Source organism: Fomitopsis serialis (genome assembly GCF_022376445.1).
Source record: "Fomitopsis serialis strain Sig1Antser10 chromosome Unknown B0H18scaffold_184, whole genome shotgun sequence".
NCBI classification, from domain to species: domain Eukaryota; kingdom Fungi; phylum Basidiomycota; class Agaricomycetes; order Polyporales; family Fomitopsidaceae; genus Fomitopsis; species Fomitopsis serialis.
This window is the reverse complement of record NW_025955144.1, coordinates 55,486-75,375: the sequence shown is the minus strand read 5'-3', so window position 1 is coordinate 75,375 and position 19,890 is coordinate 55,486. Positions and strand designations below refer to the sequence as shown.

The 19,890-nt window shown below is 57.9% G+C and overlaps 5 protein-coding genes across 5 annotated transcripts; 4 read left to right on the top strand and 1 right to left on the bottom strand.

The window, feature by feature from the left end:
• On the top strand, positions 1-2,210 carry B0H18DRAFT_165690 (lysophospholipase). Its single transcript, XM_048036946.1, has 7 exons — positions 1-344; positions 399-599; positions 1,228-1,326; positions 1,380-1,430; positions 1,483-1,512; positions 1,566-1,640; positions 2,071-2,210. Exons 1-7 carry the CDS (start codon positions 12-14, stop codon positions 2,188-2,190), a joined length of 909 nt encoding a protein of 302 aa, XP_047886073.1. The 5' UTR covers positions 1-11; the 3' UTR covers positions 2,191-2,210.
• A 978-nt stretch (positions 2,211-3,188) lies between these two features.
• B0H18DRAFT_1126161 (lysophospholipase) lies at positions 3,189-5,182 on the top strand (the record flags this gene model as incomplete). Its single annotated transcript, XM_048035129.1, has 8 exons — positions 3,189-3,557; positions 3,607-3,684; positions 3,732-3,806; positions 3,859-3,957; positions 4,013-4,063; positions 4,120-4,149; positions 4,228-4,302; positions 5,090-5,182. 8 exons carry the CDS (start codon positions 3,189-3,191, stop codon positions 5,180-5,182), a joined length of 870 nt encoding a protein of 289 aa, XP_047886072.1.
• A 172-nt stretch (positions 5,183-5,354) lies between these two features.
• On the top strand, positions 5,355-8,665 carry B0H18DRAFT_1148064 (uncharacterized protein; the record flags this gene model as incomplete). Its single annotated transcript, XM_048035708.1, has 6 exons — positions 5,355-5,768; positions 6,509-6,935; positions 6,968-7,506; positions 7,574-7,954; positions 8,014-8,285; positions 8,335-8,665. The coding sequence occupies exons 1-6, from the start codon at positions 5,700-5,702 to the stop codon at positions 8,663-8,665; spliced, it is 2,019 nt and encodes a 672-aa protein (XP_047886071.1). The 5' UTR covers positions 5,355-5,699.
• A 979-nt stretch (positions 8,666-9,644) lies between these two features.
• B0H18DRAFT_165613 (RlpA-like double-psi beta-barrel-protein domain-containing protein-containing protein) lies at positions 9,645-10,764 on the top strand. Its single transcript, XM_048036945.1, has 7 exons — positions 9,645-9,765; positions 9,822-9,951; positions 10,009-10,156; positions 10,212-10,240; positions 10,299-10,491; positions 10,580-10,674; positions 10,746-10,764. The coding sequence occupies exons 2-6, from the start codon at positions 9,825-9,827 to the stop codon at positions 10,596-10,598; spliced, it is 516 nt and encodes a 171-aa protein (XP_047886070.1). The 5' UTR covers positions 9,645-9,765; positions 9,822-9,824; the 3' UTR covers positions 10,599-10,674; positions 10,746-10,764.
• Positions 10,765-16,642: 5,878 nt separating this feature from the next.
• Positions 16,643-18,561, bottom strand: B0H18DRAFT_960266 (mitogen activated protein kinase; the record flags this gene model as incomplete). The annotated part of the gene is made up of 11 exons (XM_048042939.1): positions 16,643-16,755; positions 17,091-17,291; positions 17,351-17,509; positions 17,569-17,797; positions 17,844-17,891; positions 17,939-18,038; positions 18,085-18,128; positions 18,175-18,304; positions 18,355-18,373; positions 18,426-18,465; positions 18,520-18,561. The coding sequence occupies 11 exons, from the start codon at positions 18,559-18,561 to the stop codon at positions 16,643-16,645; spliced, it is 1,125 nt and encodes a 374-aa protein (XP_047886069.1).
• Between the last annotated feature and the right edge of the window lie 1,329 nt (positions 18,562-19,890).

The window sequence follows — 19,890 nt, the reverse complement described above, 5'->3', positions numbered from 1 at the left end:
TACGCTGAAGCATGGCTACCCGGTCCCGGAGAACACCAATTCTACACCCGTACGTACCAGGCGACCGGGACGGCTCGCGCGACGGTTGTCTTCGTGCACGGCTTCGCGGAACACGTTGGCCGGCACGAGCACGCACACCGGTACTGGCAAACAAAGACATCACCGTCTTCACCTTCGACCAGCGGGGCTTTGGGAAGACGGCGCTCGACGCGGAGCACAAGAGCAGGGATGCTGCGTACGGGAAGGAGACGTTTGAGGACCAGATGCGCGACATCGAGTTCTGGGTGCAACACATGAAGAAGGAGCATCCTGACCTGCCGCTGTTCCTAGTCGGCCAGTCCATGGTACGTGTCCGGGTCTGTCGTTCCGTTGCGATCAATGACTCAATCTCACTGCAGGGCGGGGGTCTCGTGCTGTCGTTCCCCACCCAGTCAAAGCCTCCGCCGGCGAAGGAGTCGGTTGAACTGCTCACAGGGGTCATAGGCATGAGCCCTTTGATCTCCCAGACCGCGCCTGTCTCTAGGCTGCTGCGCAAGGCTGGCGCAGCAATGGCATTACTCACGCCGTGGCTCCCTTTCCCGGCGGAGGTTCCTCCCGAGGTGAGCCGCACTTTTTTCTGCCGCTGAAACACAGCCCGTGTCATGTTGTGTAATGAGGCTGTCGCTCGTGCGTCATTGAGTAGGCTGTCTGGTGACGTGCGACAGCGCTACACGGAGGATTGAGTTCGATACGGATAGTATCAACGGTCGTACCTTGACAGCAGACGAAATGTCGATAGGCACTTTCGCTCGGTGTGCGCGCAGCGGTGGTCATCACGAGGTTCAGCTGAGAGAGGACTCTACTCTGAGGCGCCGACGAGGAAACATAGTACTACCTTGCCGACTGCCTCTATCCCAGTACTGTGGGGAGGTGGGTGCTCGTGCGGCGAGTCGTGCCGCTCGAGCCGACTCCGATTCCCATGTCTGCACCAAGTCTGCACTTCGCAAGGACGCCCATTGATATTTTGGTTTGCTGGAATGCCAGATATACATAGTGTGGATACACACTTGCGCGCAACAAACATATTTGCAACGTGTCGTGTTTGCCTTTCCAGCCCGATACCAGTACTTAGAGCACGCCGGGCGCAATATCACGTTGGCCATGTACTGGGTCTCTTCTGCCGATCGTCTGCGCCACACTTGGACAGTTCTGTTCGCTACGGAATATGGATGCTCACGGGTTGGACAGGATCTATCCCACGACCCTGCTGTTTGCAACGCGATCGACCCAGACCCCCTCATCAAGAAGCACGGTACATTTAGGGGCCTCGCCGACATGCTAAGCATGGTCAGTTCGTACATGATGGAATTGGCGTTAGCAATCCTGACCTTTAGATTTAGGGCGAGCACCTCCTGTACGATACGTACAAGAACTGGCCAAAGAAGTTGCCGGTACGCCCATCAGTAAATGAACGCACGATCAGTAATTATATACGACGCACAGGTTCTCTTGTTACATGGCACTCAAGACAAGGTAGATTGCTCGATTTCCGCGACCCGTGTCGGCTGCTGACCGCTCTCCGCCAGGTTACGTCACACAAAGCGTCTGAGGAACTGTATGGCAAGCTCGATGCGGAAGACAAGAAGCTGTCGTTATACGAGGTGCGTCTCTTCTCCCGTCGTTGGGCTGAATCGATGTGTCGGACGGGGCTTTGCTTCCACAACATGGATGCGCCAGCCAACTGTGCAGTTGCCAGGTGCACAGCGCTTCGAAGATGGACGTCCCCTTATATAGGGCCTCTCTACGATATGGCCGTTTCCCGGGGCCGAGAGTGGCGGTATGCCTTGATGAGGCAGCCGTGATCCAAGCTCACCTTGAGTAATATGTTGCGATTGCCCTTGGCCTCGGCGGTGAGGTGTTTGGGCAGACATTCCACGATGCGGAGTCTGCGCATAGAAGCCTTCCCTCCTCCGGTCATGAAGTACGGGACCGTTGGCTGGGTCTTGGTACATTGACGTCCATGTGCCACTCCTGCATCTTGAAGTGACTCATTCATTATAAGCACGAAATACTGACGCACTGCGTTACCAGGACGCGTACCACGAGTTAACGAACGAGCCCGACGGCGTCAAGGAGAGGTTCTGGGACGAATGCATTGCGTGGATCCATGCTCATGTCCTAGAGGCGCACGCCGAGACGGCAAGATTGTAGTGACTGCACACTGCTCTTGGATCAGCCTCTGAAGCACCTATTAATTGCGATTAAACGGTCGATCCGAGCTGTTAAGCCAGTCTTGTGCGTTTTGGCTATTCGAGTGGTGACACGTACTTCCGAGGGGCCGTGCGTGCCCGTGTGCTTCATCTAAGGTACGGCAGCAGTAAAAACATGGAAGATCAGGACGCTGTTGCTCCCTAAGGTATCGCTGGGTCGAGCTGTCTTGTAGTTGCATGCTGGTGAGCAGTAAGTATGACTGTGATGACAGTTGGTTAGGTACTTACTGGGCCAGTCACGAATCATCGGTTTGTTGACGGTTCCTGCTTGGGTTCCTGCGATCAGTTGCGACGACTGACATGCTTGATCATAGACCTCCGGAAGATCCCCATTACCGGGGAGACTGGGTTTTGTCTAAGACAGAAAGAGGTCTGCCAATTAGTGCGTCGACATTGCTGTCCACTGTGATGCGTCCAGCGGTATTGGAAGGTTTTTGATTCTTGATATGTAGCACGCCCAAAACACGCCAATATTTCGTGATCGACAGCGAGTGCGAGATCAATCGCAAGATGTCTCCGTGTGCCAATGTAAGTCCGATTTTCCGGATGCGAGGCTCAGTTCCGTCTGTTGATGACTGCTACGGCTTTCGTTTGCCAGGGATTCGGAGACATACCTGGGTCCCATGTGATACATTGATACCCCACCGGATCGCCTGCAGAAGGGCGCGACTCCCTACGGCCCATACCAGCGCTTAGTCACTCGGAATCGAGCAACATCCTCACACGGACGGTCGCACTTCGCCTTGGGACTTCACTCTATCCGGTTTGCGTCAGAACAGCATCTCAAGTATCATGACATTGGGAGGCTTACGCTGTGTATCGCCCAGCGACGCCGCCATGAGCAGTGGGTCCTCTCCTGACCCCACAGTCCGGCCCGGGTTATATACCCAGGAGCTCCGAGGGTGATCTACTCAGAGTACCAAGCACTACTGGTGAAGAATGGCGTCTAACAGTTCTACGCTGTATACCGAAGCCTGGCTACCAGGCCCCCGAGGACATCAATTTTACACCCGCACATATGCCGCGACGGGTGTGGCTCGCGCGGCGGTCATATTCGTCCATGGCTTCCTGGACCACGTCGGACGACACGAGCATGCCCACCGCTACGCACAAACGAAGGGCATCACCATCTTCACCTTTGACCAGCGCGGGTTCGGGCGCACAGCACTTGACGTGGAGCACAGGAGCAAGGATGCTGCTTACGGCAAGGAGACGTTTGGCGACCAGATGCGTGACATCGAGTTCTGGGTCCAGCACGTCAAGAAGGAGCACCCGGACCTGCCGCTATTTCTCACAGGGTACTCCATGGTAAGCAGGTCCCACTTCGAGTCACGAAGCGAGCACTCACAATCCGCAGGGCGGTGGGCTCGTGCTCTCATTCCCTACTCAGGCGAGGCCCCCACCATCCGAGGAGTCGGCCGGCTTGCTCGCAGGAGTCATAGCATAAGCCCGCTCATCCTGCCACCATCGCCTGCCCCCAAGCTCCTGCGTAAGATTGGCGCAGCACTCGCCGCAATTGTTCCTTGGCTTCCATTCCCGGTGGATATCCCTCTAGAGGTGTGTATCTAACCGCGACGTGAATGAATGCTGGCGCTCACAAACATGACAGCATCTGTCCCATGACCCCGCTGTCTACAACCCAAGCGAAGTGGATAATTTCTGGAGAAGTCACGGCACGGCCAGAGGCGTCGTCGACATGCTGAACATGGTCAGTTCCTTTCAGAGCTCCGAGTCAGCCACACGAACCTGATCGTCCGCCGCAGGGCGAGCGCCTCCTGTACGACTCCTACAAGAACTGGCCACAGAAGCTGCCTGTGAGTCCGTGACGATCAAGATACCGAGGCTGCACTGACCATCGTACGATGCGTAGGTCCTCATCTTCCACGGCACACAAGACAAGGTGCGTCCGCCGACGAGTGCTTGATTTGCGCGACTCGCGGCCGGTGGTTGGGCGCTGATCATTCCGCCGGACCTCCAGGTTACGTCGCACAAAGCGTCCGAGGAGCTGTATGGCAAACTTGATGCAGAAGACAAGAAGCTGTCCCTGTACGAGGTAAGTCTTTGTTGGTTCCGCTCGGATATCTGCGTTCAGCCGTTTCGATTGGCCTTCGCTCCCGTGACGCGGTCGCGCTAGTCCTCTATGAAGCTGCTGGCGGACTGTTCCCTTATCGGGGGATGTTAAGTTGGAATCATCGTCTGCTCGACCAGGACAGTTAGTAGAGGGTCCGTTGCCTTTGAGGCCTTCTCGTCCCAGCGTTCGTGACCACGAACGCTCTACAATCGCGTCGGCGGTATCGAACGGATGTCAACGGCATCTGTCGTTGCGCGGCACTGGTATCTAGCGAAGTCCGATCTTCGCTGGATGCTGAGGATCGCCTGAGCCAGACAGTGCTGAACGTGCATACTAGATGAGACAGTGGGTGATGTTCGCTATTGCGCCGTTTACTGTCGCGTCTGTGACGATCAAGCCCGTCCTGTGGCCGTGTTCTCTGGGCGGGGTTTAGCCTCCGAGTCCTTTTTGAGGACAATGTCTGGACATCAGCTGGGGCTACAATAACTTGGAATGGCGGCGGGCCTTTGTCAGGCAGCCGCGATCTGCCAGTTCGCCGCTCGTCGAACAACTTGAGTGTGCCGTGCCGCCCTTAACCTCGGCGGCGAGGTCTTTGGGCGGACGTTTCACGAGACAGGGTCTGTGCAGAAGCCTTCTCTGCGCCGGCTCCGAAAATTAAGTACGCGGCCGTTGGCTGGGTCTCGAGGATATAAACGCGAATGCGCGGGCGGGTGACGGGCGATCTGAAATTGGTTCATTTGTGGACGAAAAACTGACGCCTATGTCGTAGGACGGATACCACGAGCTCTCGAACGAGCCTGACGGCGTGAAGGAGAGGTTTTGGGACGAGTGTATCGCGTGGATTCACGGACACGTCCAGTAGCCTGGAGGCTTGAGCGCTAGTGATAGAAGTACATTTTGGGCGTAGTACGATTGCGTACCTTTTATGGAAGGTTCCTTGGTGCGAATCTGTTGCGATAGGAAGGAAGAAGAGATGAGCCGCGTTTCAGGCGATGGACGGAAATGGGGGGTGGTCCGTGCGCTGATAGCCGAGGGTGGGAGCGTGAGGTGGCGGGGCAGTCGAGCGTCGGCCGGTCGCCCATCTTGTTCGTCTCTTCTTCGATTCTCGTTTTCGCTGTCGCCCTGCCCGTTGTCCCTCGTCTTCGTTTTCGTGGCTTGGGCAGCGTGAATTCAAGAGCTTTCATTTAAATAATCCTATATATCGCCCCCACCCGCGCCGCGCTCCTTTCTGTGCGTGTCCTTTTTCTGAACCCACCCTCTCCATCCACGCTCCTTTGCCAGAGTCACCCCCCACACATTCTCTAACCTGCTCTCCTTTTCGTCCGTTGTAACCCTCCTCTCCACCCTCGCTTCACTCCTCTGCCTCTCCCGACGCCGCCATGGATGATTCGCAGACAGCCTTCATTGCGCAATACCCCGGTTACAATTTCGATCTCGATATGATGAAGGTGAGCATCCGTGTTCGTTTTCCGGACATCTCGTGCAGGTTGTGGGCTGTTTTCTGGACATTTATCGACAAGAGAGAGGGGGCTAGAGTCAATGGTTGGGTTGTGTGCAGGTTGGGCGCGGTATCGGTGGGTGCAGACAGCCGGGTGGCTTCTACACAGCACAGACGCACACTCCGAGTGGTCCCCTTCTGTTCACGAGCACCACCAACTTGCTCTGGCCGCAGTGCCACAATTTACATCCATCTGCCGCCCTGACTTTCACCTATCGCAAAACCTATGAGGATCGCCCAGATACCAGTATGGCCACTTGACGACGGGTGATTTTTCTCGTGTCGCCTTGGATCCCGGACGCCTCTGTCGGGTCATGATTTGTGGAGCGGCTGCCGTCAAGCACCGCTTAGCCAAGAGTAGCAGGTCCCCTGCACCGATTCTCTGGCGCCGAGCTGATACACTCGTATTGTGGTGATGGTGTTTGCATCGGCGAGACGTGCATCAGCAATGACACTCTATTGCACTGCCCAGTCACAAACCTTCGGTGCGGGTTGGGGTGACAGGTCCTGATGGACGTTCGTTGCCGGCTCGGAGAAGCACCGTCTGACCAGCGCAGAAGAACGTCCTTAGCGCCGTTTCATGAGTTACTTTTGTCTCGAACGGCGCTCCTGCAAGTGACCGCTCTGCGTTTCTCGTGTCTGTATCCCCCACCTCCTGGACATATGATCTGATTTGCTCTCTCATTACAGAGATCCATGGACGCTGTAGGTGGTCCCGACGCTAAAAAAGCCCGCTGGTCGCCGACCTCGTTCGGTTCGAACGGTACTAACGGTCTCTCTGGTAACCGCGACGCTTTTGCAAATTATGGCTATGGCCCGAACGCGAACATGCAGTCCGGCTACAACGGTTCGCCCACGAACGGCTTCAATGGCAACGCGCTGTACTCGACGCCGCAGCTGAGCATCAACACGAACACGTCCCCGAACGGCATGCCGTCGCAGATGAGCCCGAACACCGCTGGCCCGTACACGCCTTCCCAGCAACAGCCGTCGGCGAATGGCCAGAACAGCCCGTACCCTGGTTTCGGCGGGTACAATATGCTCGGGATGGGCTTGCCGATGAACATGTTGAACGGCTTTCAGTACGGTAACCCCATGGCCAACTTCGCACAGGTGCGTACTTTCGGCTGGGCGTCGTCCCCGTCTGAGTGATGCTCCAGAACCTAAATCAGCAGCGGCTTCCTCAGCTGCAGATTCCTGGTACACCGACTGCGGGCCCGTACTCCCCTGCAGCCATTAGCGCGGCACTCTCCGCGCAGAACAATGCGACGGGCCGCACGGTGTACGTCGGAAACCTGCCTGCGACAGCGTCCGTCGACGAGCTACTCAACCTGGTCCACTTTGGGCCGCTCGAGTCGATCCGCGTGCTGCCCGAGAAGTCTTGCGTGTTCCTGTCTTTCCTCGACGGCGCAACGGCAGCGGCGTTCCACGCGGACGCGCTGATCAAGAAGCTGGCGCTCCACGGTCAGGAGCTCAAGATCGGCTGGGGTAAGCCGTCTGCGGTGCCCAGCCAGGTCGCGCTTGCCATCCAGCAGAGCAATGCGAGCAGGAATGTCTACCTTGGAGGGTTGGACGAGAACATGACGGAGGAGCAATTGAGGGACGACTTGAGCCGCTTTGGTTTAATCGACCAGGTGAAGATCGTGAGGGACAAGAATATTGGGTTTGTTCACTTTTTGAGCATTGCTGTTGCGACTAAGGCAAGTCACGATGATCGATTGGCGTTGCATGGTACTTATCATCTTTGTGCTTTAGGTCGTGAACACGCTGCCGACAGAGCCGGCGTGGGCTGGCAAACGAGTCAACTACGGCAAGGACCGCTGCGCCTACATCCCCAAGTCGCAGCAAGCCGCAGCGCAGGCCGCGCAGGCTGCTGCTGCTCAGTCGCTCGTGGCGCAGTCCGCCGCCGCGTCGCTCTCGCCCCTGCAGACGAATGGCCCGAGCTTCGCGTCGCCGTTGACGCCGTACATGCCTTTCTCGCCGGATGGTCTCGGCGGACTTGCCTCCCCGCAGGCCCTGAACCGTACAGTCTACTTGGGAAACATTCACCCCGAGACGACCACGGAGGACCTGTGCAACGCCATTCGAGGTGGTGTCTTGCAGAGCATTAGGTACATGCAGGATAAGCATATCGCTGTCAGTGTTGATCTTTCTCCGTGATGTTTGATATGCTGATGACTGTTTCGGCATGGCAGTTCGTGACATTCATCGACCCTGCTGCGTCCCTTACCTTTTTCCAAGTCGCGTCTTACCAAGGTCTGACGTTGAACAACCGCCGCTTGAAGATCGGCTGGGGCAAGAACTCGGGGCCTCTGCCTCCTGCTCTCGCCCTTGCTGTGCACGGCGGTGCCACTCGCAACGTCTACGTTGGTAACATCGAAGACTTCGACTCCTTCAATGACGAGAAGCTGAAGAGGGACTTCGGCGAGTACGGTGACATCGAACTCGTGAACTTCCTTAAGGAGAAGTAAGTCATGACACGTTTCGTCCTGGAATATGTCTGATCATCATGGCAGGAACTGCGCGTTCGTGAACTTCACTAACATCTCTAACGCCATCAAGGCCATCGATGGTGTGAAGAACAAGCCGGACTATGCCAACCTCCGCATCGCCCACGGCAAGGATCGCTGCGCTAACCCGCCCCGGTCTGGTCCTCAGGGCGGTGGTGCCCGGCGGTCTGCCAGTGGCCATAATGGTCCTGCTTCCGCGGGTCCTGTTAGCGCCATCGAGCCGCCCGCCGAGGGTATGGATGCCGTTTTCCTTGCCCAGGATCTCAAGGAGGAACCGGCCGACATTGTTGTCACGCCGATTGACGCTCCGCAGGGCGTCCCGGTCGCCGCGAACTAGCCTCTGTACACCCATCCGCGCATGCTCCCTGTCAGCAGCGTTGTTTGTCTTTGCTCTCTGGATACCCGTGTTTCCCTCGACTTCCTGTGAAATAACGATCGCTGTCCCTGTATGCACACCTGCTCTCTCCTTTCATTAATCGGATCAAGGCCTGCGCAATGTCCCTCAAAATCATTCTCAAATAGTGGATGGAGTACGGTTGGTTTCGGATCCGCACACCGAGGTGGTTGGCCGTCACTGTCGTGCGTTCGTTCACGCCCGAGTTCGGCTGGGCGGGGTGTCGCCGACTTGTCATGGTTGGGTGCGCCAACATACTACCTGTACATTCGCGGACCTTGGGCTATTGGTTGTTCCTTCTTTATCCACTTGATCTTCGTCCCACTATTTGCTTCCTTTCGCCCGGAAATGGTACCCTATGCTGATCTTTCCCTTTTCTGCGTTCGCCGACGAGCTTTGTTTTGGCTTGCTGCGACCGTTGGAGTTGAATGATCCCCCGCTTGCACTCGATACCGGTACGATAGTCGACTGACGTAAAGATGGTTAATACTCCCTGTATCTCTCAGACTCAATCTCAATCTGCAACGGGGCTCTCCCCATTGTTTTCTCTCTCTCTCACCTTGATTCTGGCGTGGAATCGCCTTCGACGTGATCCGTTCATTTGTTCAAGAACACGACTGTCAGCTAATACTTACAGTGAAAGCGTAGCGAAGTTACGCCGACGCGAACATATGCACGTCGATCGCGGTAGCGTCATTCTGTCAATTGCGGTTGTCCAAATTACACTGTGTATGGTACGTCTGTCCCAACACTGCGTGTCTTCGCAATGGACGCTAATGTAAGTTCATAGAACATGGGATCCCCGGTGACTGCAGTTCTTTGAATGCCTCCCTTCTCGGCGCTCGCACGCGAGAACGGAGCTCACAGCTCATGCTGTAGGTGTATGGCGAGCGCCTAGGAACTGACACATGCGGTTCCTTTGGCACAGTGTCATCAGGGCCGCGCAACGCGGTGTGCATTGAGGTTGACATGTCTTCCGGTCCGTGTGTATTTCAGGATATCACCTGGGAACATCATGATATCCGACAGTGAGGTATAAAAGAGTGGGCATCTCCATACCAATTACCTCGCGTACTCAGCCAACTGAAGAGCGATGCAGTGGATGTACCTCCTCGCGGCTGCTGGACTGGTGGCCGTCGGTCCCATTGGTGCCTCTGGTGCCAACGGATACTATCAGGAGCCTTCTGCCAGCGCGTCCTTCACGCAATACTCTGGCTGCGGCTCCCCTGGTATGTAGAATGCCTTATCTTCATGTACAACGAGACTCAACGAGACTCGTGCCCTAGCGTGCGGCATACCAGCGACCGGATACACCGCCGCGATGAACCAGCTGTCCTTCGGCTCCGCGCCTGGATCAGGCCCTGGCGACGCCTGCGGACGTTGCTTTCAGCTCACGGGCAGCGCAGATCCATACAGCCCGGATTACTCTGGGCCGTGAGTGTTGATTGGCTAGGGTACCGGCTTTCGCAGTGCTCAGACTCGCCCGCAGATTCAATTCCATTGTCGTCAAGGTTACCGGTGAGAACATGCGGATACTACACGGTGGGAGGCCCATGCTGAAGGTGCTCGCCACAAGATTTGTGCCCTGCGTCGGGGAACGAGGTGTGGTGCGGCCAGACTACGTCGGACAGCGAGAACCAGTATGGGATGCCAGTGCAGTATGTATCGCGTATACGACGTGATGGAACGGCGGCGAGTATCGACTCGGCGCGACGCAGGTGCTTGAGGGTCGGGGCGCAGACCGGAGAGCTCGGGAGGAAAACTCTAAGGTAAGCATTGGCTTTGTCTATCTACTTATACACGTACAGGTACTGATCTGATACGACGGCGTCGGACGGCGCACGTCGCACACGGTAGCCTCGAGGCTACCGTCTAAGGCGGGCGATGTACAGCCGGCGATAAGCGCCGGCGCGAGCATACGACGAGGACCGCATATCGGCCTCGAGTCTAAGGTGAGTTCTGTTAGTACAATTCTATCTACACGGATCTAACATTCCGACACTCCCCCTCAAACCTTCGCCAGTCCCATCGCGGCTGCGAAGTGTTTGCACTTCATCGAAGGCAAGGCCTTCGTAAGGATGTCGGCAGTCATCTCCTCCGTAGGGCAGTAGGATAGCTCGATCTTGCCCTCCGAGATCATGTACCGAATGAAATGGTACCGTATGTCAATGTGCTTCGTTCGCGCATGAAAGCGTCGTCCTTCGCGAGTGCGATTGCCGACTGGTTGTCAGAAAGGAGAGGGATAGGTCGCTCGGGTCCACCAAAGAGTTCATGCATGAAGGAGCGAAGCCAGATGGCTTCCTTGCTCGCGTGCGTGAGCGCGACGTATTCAGCCTCGGTCGTCGAGAGCGTGACAAGCTCCTGGCGTTTCGAGGACCACGAAACCACGCCACCGTTGAGCATAAAGACGTACCCCGAAATTGCATGCCTGCCCTCCGTGCTCCCACCATCTGCATCCGAATAACCCACTACCTCGTCGTCTCCAGTCCCTCCGAGAACCAACCAGAGGTCCTTCGTACCCTTGAGGTACTGGTAAGCCCGTTTGAGAGCATTCCAGTGTGCGAGTCCCGGGTTCTGCAAGTACTGGCAGATTTGCCCGACTGTCGCAGCGAGATCGGGTCGAGTCGCGACGACGAGCCACATAAGCGCACCGGCGGCTTCGCGGTAGGGTTTGTTTCGCATGAGTGCGAAATCTTCGGGAGTGACGGGCGACTGGTCCTTCGACAGGCGTGTGTGTGTGTCCATCGGCTGAGAGAGCGGCTTTGCGTCAGCGAACCCATATCGGTCAAGTATGGACTCGATGTATGCGCGCTGGGATAAGGCGATCGTGCGACGTGCCCAGTCACGCTTGATCTCGATGCCGAGTAGCCAGTGAAGTTCGCCGTTGTCGGTGATGTCGAGTTTCGAGCTGATTTCAGCCTTGAGACGGACCAGATTCGCAAGCAGTGAGCATACAAGTGTCATGTCGTCGACGTGAACGAAGATGATGTCGATGTTGCCGTCTGGATGGCGGCGGACGAAAACGGCGTGATCATGCTCGATGCGGACGAACTTGAAGCCTAAGAGAGTTGCTTTGAGGACTTCATACCAGCGACGACCGGCTTGCTTCAGTCCGTAGATTGGGACACGTGCTCGGATCAGCTGGCCAGGCTTCAGGCCATCGAGCTTGATGAAGGGCGGTGGACGGAGGTAGATGCGCTCATCGTCATTGAGCTTGCCATAGAGGTATGCACTCTTGACGTCGATCTGGTGGGTGTGCCAACCCTTGCGAGCAGCCATGGTGAGGATAGCGCGGACAGAGGTCAGCTTACAGACAGCTGCGAAGGTCTCGTCGGAGTAATAGTCGATGCCGTCGACCTGGGTGTAACCCTGAGCCACGAGACGAGCACGGTAGGAGTTGATGCGATTCTGCGCGTCTCGCTTCGTGCGGTAGACCCACTTCGTGCCGACTTCATTGATATCTGTCATGTCGTCTGGCGGATCCTCAAAGACCCAGCTGTTGCGAGAGATGAGTCGACGAATCTCGTCGTACATGGCCTCGAGCCACTTCGGCCAATCAGGCCGGCGTCTCGCTTCAGCGACAGTGCGCGGATCGAATCCGAGAGCTTCAGACGTAGCAGCCTCGACGAAGTATGCGATGAACTCCTCAGAAGGGAAACTTCCAGGTTCAGGAAAGGGTGGTGCATCAGCGACAGAGCTTACAGCTCGTCCTTCTAAGATGTCGCGAGCCTTCGCACTCGGTGTGCGCTTGCGCTTTCCAGTGACAATGTCGGGATGAACTGGCTCGTAGATTTCGCCAGGCTCAAGAGAAGGTTCTGGCTCGAAGATGTCTGTGTCGTGCTCAGGACTCGGAGAAGGGTCCCGGTGAGCACGCTTCGCAGGAGGCTCTGCCGCGTCGTCATCATTGATAGGTCCAATATCAACATCCAGCTCCCCCTCGACGCGCGGAGACTCTGAGCTGAAAACAACATCGCGCTCGACACTGATCTTGCGCTCCTCAGGCCAATAGACACGGTGACCGTTGGACGTGGGATCGAGCCCGAGCCAACGAGCAGGTTGACCGCGTGCGTCGAGCTTCGAGGGTGCATCAACACGGACATAGACGATGCAACCCCATGGGTGCATGTTGGAGACGTCAGGTGGATGCCCGTAACGAACTTCATAAGGCGACTTTCCACTGAGAGCACGCCGAGGCGTCCGGTTGTAGACATAGGTGCAGTATCGTAAGGCTTCACCCCAGAGCCATTTCGGCAGGCCTGACGAGATGAGACAGGCTCGTATGCCATTCAGGATAGTCCCATGAACGCGCTCGGCAACACCATTGTGCTGTGGTGTGTCATGGACAGTGAGCTTCCGCATTGTGCCATTTCGCTCGAGGTAGACAGAGAAGTCGTTGGATAAGAATTCGCCACCGCGGTCGGATTGGGCGACCTTTCGGGAGTAGCCGAGCTGAGTGGTGAGGCGAGAGTCGTAGGCAACATACTTCGCAAAAGCTTCACTCTTCATACGCAGCAAGGGTGTGTCTAGCCAGCGGCCATGGTCATCAACGAGGGTGAGGAAATAGCGACAGCGGTCAATCGTCATGACGGACGCAGGCCCCCAAGTGTCCATATGGACATGGTCGCCGAAACGTTCAGCTCGCGGCGACTCGCGCAAAGGCGCAATCACAGCACGACGAGCCTTCGCTTGCAGGCAAGTCGGGCACTCGGGCTTGTTATAGTCCGTGACGACAATCCCATTGATACGACCCGACTTCGCCATCTGCTCAAGATATCCGTAATTTACGTGGGCCAGCGACTGGTGAAGATCGGCAAGGGACATGCGTCGAAGCGGGGTGGAGGCAGCGTTGGCGTCGGCGGGTGGGGGGTGATAAACACGGTAGAGGTTGTTCTCGCGGGGGATGACACCGATGATATCGTAGTTCTTATTGCATATGGTGAGTTCGCCCTTTTCGCCTGACCAATAGTAACCTTCGCTGTCGAGACAGCCCAGCGAGATCAAGGTCGCATGCATCCCAGGAGCATACAAGACGTTTCGCAGCTTCATATGCACAGCGCGAGTGAGACTCTCGTCCTCCGTGTACTTCCAGGTCTGGCGAATCAGCATGTTGCCTTCGCCTGTCGCATGGAAGACTTGCGAGTTCGCAGCACGGATAGGGTGCGGGGTGATGGAGCGGAAGTTGACAAGGCGGTCTCGGTGTGGGGTCATATGGCGAGAGGCTCCAGAGTCGTAGATGTCAACGCGGAGACCCGAGTCAACAGCACCCGAGTCGTCAGCAGCAGCAGCGACGGCAGGAATGGGCGAGAAAGCAGAAAGCTCGCACTGCTCCGCCAATTCGGAACAGTCTATCTCGACTCGCTCAAACGCGCCAGGGGCAACCTCATCCGAGATCGCGCTCCACACCTCCTCGATGAAGGCGGACTGAGCCTCCGAGGCCATTGCAACATTCGGCGTAGCAGCCTTGTCGGCCGAGGACCCAGAAGCCTGCGCTGTCGACGCGCTCTCCTTTGGCTTCGCAGGTCGACGCTGGCTCGACGCGCTCGGACAGACATTCGCGCGGTGGCCCTTGCCTCCGCACTTGAAGCACGTCACGTCCTTGTCCGAGGACGCTGGCGACGTATCCTGCGACTTCCCGGAGGCTCCCCCACGCCCACGTCCTCGACCACGACCTCCGGATCTACCACGTCCGGATCCGCGGTTCCCTCCACTACGGCTCGTTGACGCAGTCATCGCGGTCTCGGATCGCTCGCCAGCCTTCGGCTTTTGAAGGTTGCGGGTATCCGCCTCGGAGCGTAACGCGGCAATGATCTCGCTCGCAGTCACGACGCGCGGGGTCTGGCCAGTGGAGAGGGTCGAGTTGAAAAGGGTCACAGCTGTGTTGAGCGCAGTGACGATGTGAGAAAAGGAACGGGGAATGGAGGTGGTAATGGCATTGATGTACGTCTTCTCCTCAATTGTCGTGCCCATCTCGCCGAGCTCCTTCCGAAGCTGAGCGAGCTTGTCTAGGTGCTGCCGGACCTTTCGCTCGTCCGTGCACTTCAACGAGAAAAGACGCGCCTCGGTCCAGGCCTCGTGGGCAGCAGTGTACTGCCCAAACTCCTTGTCGAGGTCGGTGAGTATCGAAGCGACAGTGGTGTTGTCGTCGTATTTGACGAAGATCGCGTCCGGTAGCTTCTGCGTAATCGCGTTGCGCATCTGCGCGTGAAGCTTCGCGCTGTCGTCATCAGGCGCCGTGGTCAAGAGGTCGTCGCCATCGCAAGCACTCGCAGCAACACGTACACGCCGAATCCACAGGCGGTAGTTCTGTCCGTCAGCAGCAAGCTTCGGGACCTCCGAGAACTCTTTCGCAACGGTCGTAGACATCGCGCGACGCTGGACTCGGATGGATGGTGGGGGGCTGGGTGGTGGCGAGGGCGAAGCCGAGGGTTCGGAAGGTTGAGGTTGGACAGGGGCAGGGGATGGCTCGCGGATAGAGGATGGAGAGCTCGGAGACGAACCAGAGGTGAGTTCTTCGTCCGAGTCGTCGTCGTCTGGGAAGGGTAGATCGCGGCGATCGTACGGAGGGAGGTCGTCGAGCTCGGAAACGGTGTGTCCGGTTTGCTGAAGGTAGGCGCGAGTGGCTCGACGAACGGTGGTGACTAATGGAACGGTCTGCGGGTAGGCGAGGAACTTTGCTGGCATACAGGGGTCCGAAAATGGGACAAAAAGCGCACGAAGATAGACCCTAAGCTCGAAGAGCGGGGCTCATAACCTATCGCGTATACGACGTGATGGAACGGCGGCGAGTATCGACTCGGCGCGACGCAGGTGCTTGAGGGTCGGGGCGCAGACCGGAGAGCTCGGGAGGAAAACTCTAAGGTAAGCATTGGCTTTGTCTATCTACTTATACACGTACAGGTACTGATCTGATACGACGGCGTCGGACGGCGCACGTCGCACACGGTAGCCTCGAGGCTACCGTCTAAGGCGGGCGATGTACAGCCGGCGATAAGCGCCGGCGCGAGCATATGACGAGGACCGCATATCGGCCTCGAGTCTAAGGTGAGTTCTGTTAGTACAATTCTATCTACACGGATCTAACATTCCGACACAACGGTTGTGGGCTCATGAGGACTCGGAGGATGCATCGATGAACTTTGACGGAGTCTGAGGACATGTGCCGTTATAATTACCTGAAGTTGGACTCGATGCGTGTACGATATGTATGTATTACAAGGGCGTGTCAATGACCACACACAACTTCTGCTTCCGAATCCCAGCCCGCCTCCCCTAGGCATGACGCACACCGTGACGTGTTTCGCGTTCCGTGCTCCGCGCATCTATTGAGACAAGTATGAAGCCTATCGTATATATGAACATGCATGCCGCCGCGGATGTACATACGCACAAGATTACACAGGCACCGCACGCGTCTCCAAGCTACAACCCATACGTGTACGCGGGCCCGCCAGATTACCCCTACACCGCGATTCTTTACTGCTTCACTTCTTTACTTCCGCTCCTGCTTCTGCTTCTGTGGAGTGGGCCGAGTCTGAGTCTGAGTCTGATAAGCGATACACCGTGATCACGTAGTACGTCCGAGGGAGCGAGCGTGCACGAACACAAGAAAGAAAAAGGGGGCACTGAGGAGAGGGAGGGGCGGCCGGAGGGATGAGCTCGAAGATATTAACACGCGATGCTACGGATATGCGCCACACATACACGACAGAGGCACAAAACGAGGAGACGAGACGAGACGAGACGAGACGAGAGAAGGAGGAGAGGAAAACCGTGTACAGGTAGCGGATGGATCGAGGATGCGTTGCGATGCGAATTCGTGGGTCGTCGGGTCGTCAGTACCGCGCCTGCGCGCGGAATGGGAGGGGAGGGGGGGTGCAGTCCGAGCCGGTCTGGGGGCTCGCGGTCGGGCGGAGGCAGCCTCTAAGCCTCCGCGCCGACGGCGGGCGCCGCGGCCGCGTCCCCTTCTGGTGCGGCGAGCGCGCCCTCGGGGACGTTGCCGTTGTCCAGGCGGGAGTCGCCGACTTGGTGGAAGTCTGTGGGGGTGCGGTGTGTCAGCGTCGGCGCATGCTGTAACGACCGGGGAGAGTGGCGTGGTTGAGAGAAGAGAAGAGGGACTCGGGTTCGAGATGACGCAGAGAGGCTGCACGGGATGCGGGGATGGTTGGCGGCAGGTGTAATACCGGGAGCGGAGGCAATAGCCGTCATGGAGGAAGGGTTAGGGCACGATCCCCAGTTCCAATGCGCGGGCAACCGGCACGTACACCGCGCAGGCATACCGCAATGCAGGCCTCCACGTGCCCCGAAGTGCACGCGAAGCAGACAGAAACGGCCAACCAGCACGAGACCAAGAACGTACGCGGCTACTCACCGAGGATCTCGCTGTACATCATGACCTTCCACGTGTCGACGGGGAGGTCCGCGTCGTTGAACGACCAGTCGAACACCTCCGCCGCCTCGGGCTCGTCCGTCGGGTCGTGGTACGGCGCGACGTACTCGTGTGCGAGCGAGTCCGTCGCCGTGATCCGCTTCCGCGGGTCGAACACGAGCATCTTCTCCAGCAGGTCGATCGCTGGTGGGCAGACGGGTTGTCAGTGGGCGGCGAGGACGCGGAGGAGACACGGCACGCACCGACGGGGTCCTTGCAGGAGAGCTTCTCGCTGAAGGGGACGCGTTCGCGCTTGGGCAGGCTCTGCACGAAGCGGAGGGTGTTCTCGCTCGCGATCGTCTGGATGACGTCCTCTGGCGGGGTGCCGAGCAGCTCGGTGATGATCGAGAACTGGTGCACGTCTGCGTTCACGCTCAGTTAGCGGTAGCCCATCCGGCGACGGTCAGGACGGGGCACGCACGGTCCTTGCCGGGGAAGAGCGGCTTGCCCTCGAGCATCTCGGCGAAGATGCAGCCCGCAGACCAGATGTCGACCGCGACGTCGTACTTCTGCCAGGTGAGCATGATCTCGGGGGCGCGGTAGTAGCGCGTGGAGACGTAGCCGGTCATCTGGGGGTCCTGGATGCGCGCGAGGCCAAAGTCGCAGATCTTGAGATCGCAGTTCTCGTTGATGAGGATGTTGCTCGGTTTCTGGGGAGGGGGTTAGAGGGGCGGAGGAGGCGCGGGAGGGACGCACGAGGTCACGATGTACGACGCCTGCGGAGTGCACGTATTTGAGGCCGCGCTGGGGGGTGGTCAGAGTGTGCGCGGGCGGGCGGTGGAAAGACGTACGAGGATTTGGTAGAGAAAGTACTGGATGAATTGTTTTTCGAGTGGGCGGGAGGTGAGCAGACGGTGGAGATCAGTGCCTAGAAGCTCGGTGACGAAGTAACTGGATGGCCGTCAGCGGGTGTCTAGGACGAAGGGATGGGGCGTACATGTCCTCTAATGGAGAGATGAATACATCTAGCAGACTGATGATCTGCGGAGGGGTGAGCGGGGCGAAAAGGGGGGAGCAGGAGACGGACATTCTCGTGCTGTATGTGCTTGAGGAGCTTGAGCTCGCGGTAGGTGCGTTTGGAGAGGACGGGGGTGCTGAAGGGCTTCATGATCTTCTTGATCGCGACAGACGAGTTTGTGAGCTGGTCCTTTGCCGAACTGGAGACGCGGGTCAGGGTGGGGCGCGTGAGGGGGGAGGAGATACGGACCATACGAGCCCAAAGGCACCTGCGTACTCGGGGTGAGCATAGGATGGACAGGGAGAGGAGGACGGACGCACCCATGCCGACAGGTTGGAGGTCGACATAGCGAGTCGTGACCTGGGGTGAGGAGGGGTGAGCGGGGCAGACGCGGGAGAAAAGGGTTCGGCGCACCTCGAAGGAGGTGCCGAATATGCTGAGCTTGACGAAGGACATGGTGAGCGGAGTGGCGGAGAGGGGAGGAGAGGATGGACGCGGCTCGGTTGTCGCGGTGGTGGCAGTCTCAATACTCGCCGCCCCAGCCCTCCCAAAAGACCCGTGGAGCGGCCCTGCTTATGTCAGCATCCCGTCATGCCTCCATCCTCGCTCTCCACGCCTCCCTCTTCCCACCCCCACTGCCCTCGACCATCTCTCGTCTCTCATTCGATCGAGCCCGCAGCCCTGGTCGCCGCCACCGCCGCGGCCAGCGACGAGCAGCACGGCGAGCACGGGCTGGGCGGGCGATCGATGTATGACGTAGGTCCCTCATCATCCGCTCCGTATTCGACAATGGGCGCCAGTCTGCGCCTTCCTCTTCGCTGTGTTCGACGACGTACACGGGCCACCCTTGCCCTCGATTCCTCGGCTCTCATCCGAGCACTCTCCTCGCGCTCCAAGCAGTCGACTACGGTCGTTGCGCGCCGGGTCGAGCGTCGCAGCTGCCGATGCGGCAGCGATCGGTCCCAATGGCCTAGGCCTGGGCCTCAGCGCTCAGCGTCTGCATCCGATATGTACCAAGCTCATGCGCAACGGCCTATTGTCGTGCTGGTCACTCAGCAGCCCAGCCTTAGTCTCAGATTGAGACTGTCTCGCAGTGCAGCACACGACTCCGAGTCGGCCGACTTCCGCTTAGACCACTGAAACTCTGGTCGGTAGCCTACGTGAAAGACCACACCGCGCGGTCGGGAATGTAGTTCGGTGTGTAACGGCTTCCAGCTATACTCACTACTGTCATTCGGGCCGTGCTTCAGGATCATCTTTCCAATCTTTTGAGTGTTGACTCGCGGTCGGAAGCACAAGAAATGGTGCATACATGCGCCGAAGCCATGGTGGTCGATTCGCAGTCGAGCACCTCGTAAGTCTCCCGTATTGTCCAGTACGCCTACAGAGACCCTCGGCGCAAAATCAATAGACTCCATCACACCGTCCAACTGGCGGCCCATCGGTCACTTCGGATGTCTGAGATTGTGGGTGCGCGACTCGCCACGCCTCGAGGGTTTAACGGACGCAACTCTTACGCCAGCGTGCCGGTAAGTGTTCGTGTGGATCCTTCCAGTTGAGGCGACAGGAGTGACCGGCTATCTTGGACCTCACGAAAGCGTATGGTGTGGCGGTTCACTCCTTCAGATATCGCCTGGCCTCGGTATGGGGGCATGTTCGTGGCGGCTTATTTCGCCACATCATCGGACGTTTCTTGTACCGCCGCTCAAGGTGTACACGCTCTTCTCCAATTCAGATGGTCGCCTGTATAGTGAGTTGTTCTCGCGTAGCACCCTGGCTCCTGAC

Coding starts and splice junctions, on each gene's coding strand:
- B0H18DRAFT_165690 (XM_048036946.1), top strand. CDS start 12: ATGGCTACCCGGTCCCGGAGAACACCAATTCTACACCCGTACGTACCA. Junction 1,327..1,379: donor TCGCCGACATGCTAAGCATG/GTCAGTTCGTAC, acceptor CTTTAGATTTAG/GGCGAGCACCTCCTGTACGA. Junction 1,431..1,482: donor ACTGGCCAAAGAAGTTGCCG/GTACGCCCATCA, acceptor TACGACGCACAG/GTTCTCTTGTTACATGGCAC.
- B0H18DRAFT_165613 (XM_048036945.1), top strand. CDS start 9,825: ATGTACCTCCTCGCGGCTGCTGGACTGGTGGCCGTCGGTCCCATTGGT. Junction 9,952..10,008: donor CTCTGGCTGCGGCTCCCCTG/GTATGTAGAATG, acceptor CTCGTGCCCTAG/CGTGCGGCATACCAGCGACC. Junction 10,157..10,211: donor AGCCCGGATTACTCTGGGCC/GTGAGTGTTGAT, acceptor ACTCGCCCGCAG/ATTCAATTCCATTGTCGTCA.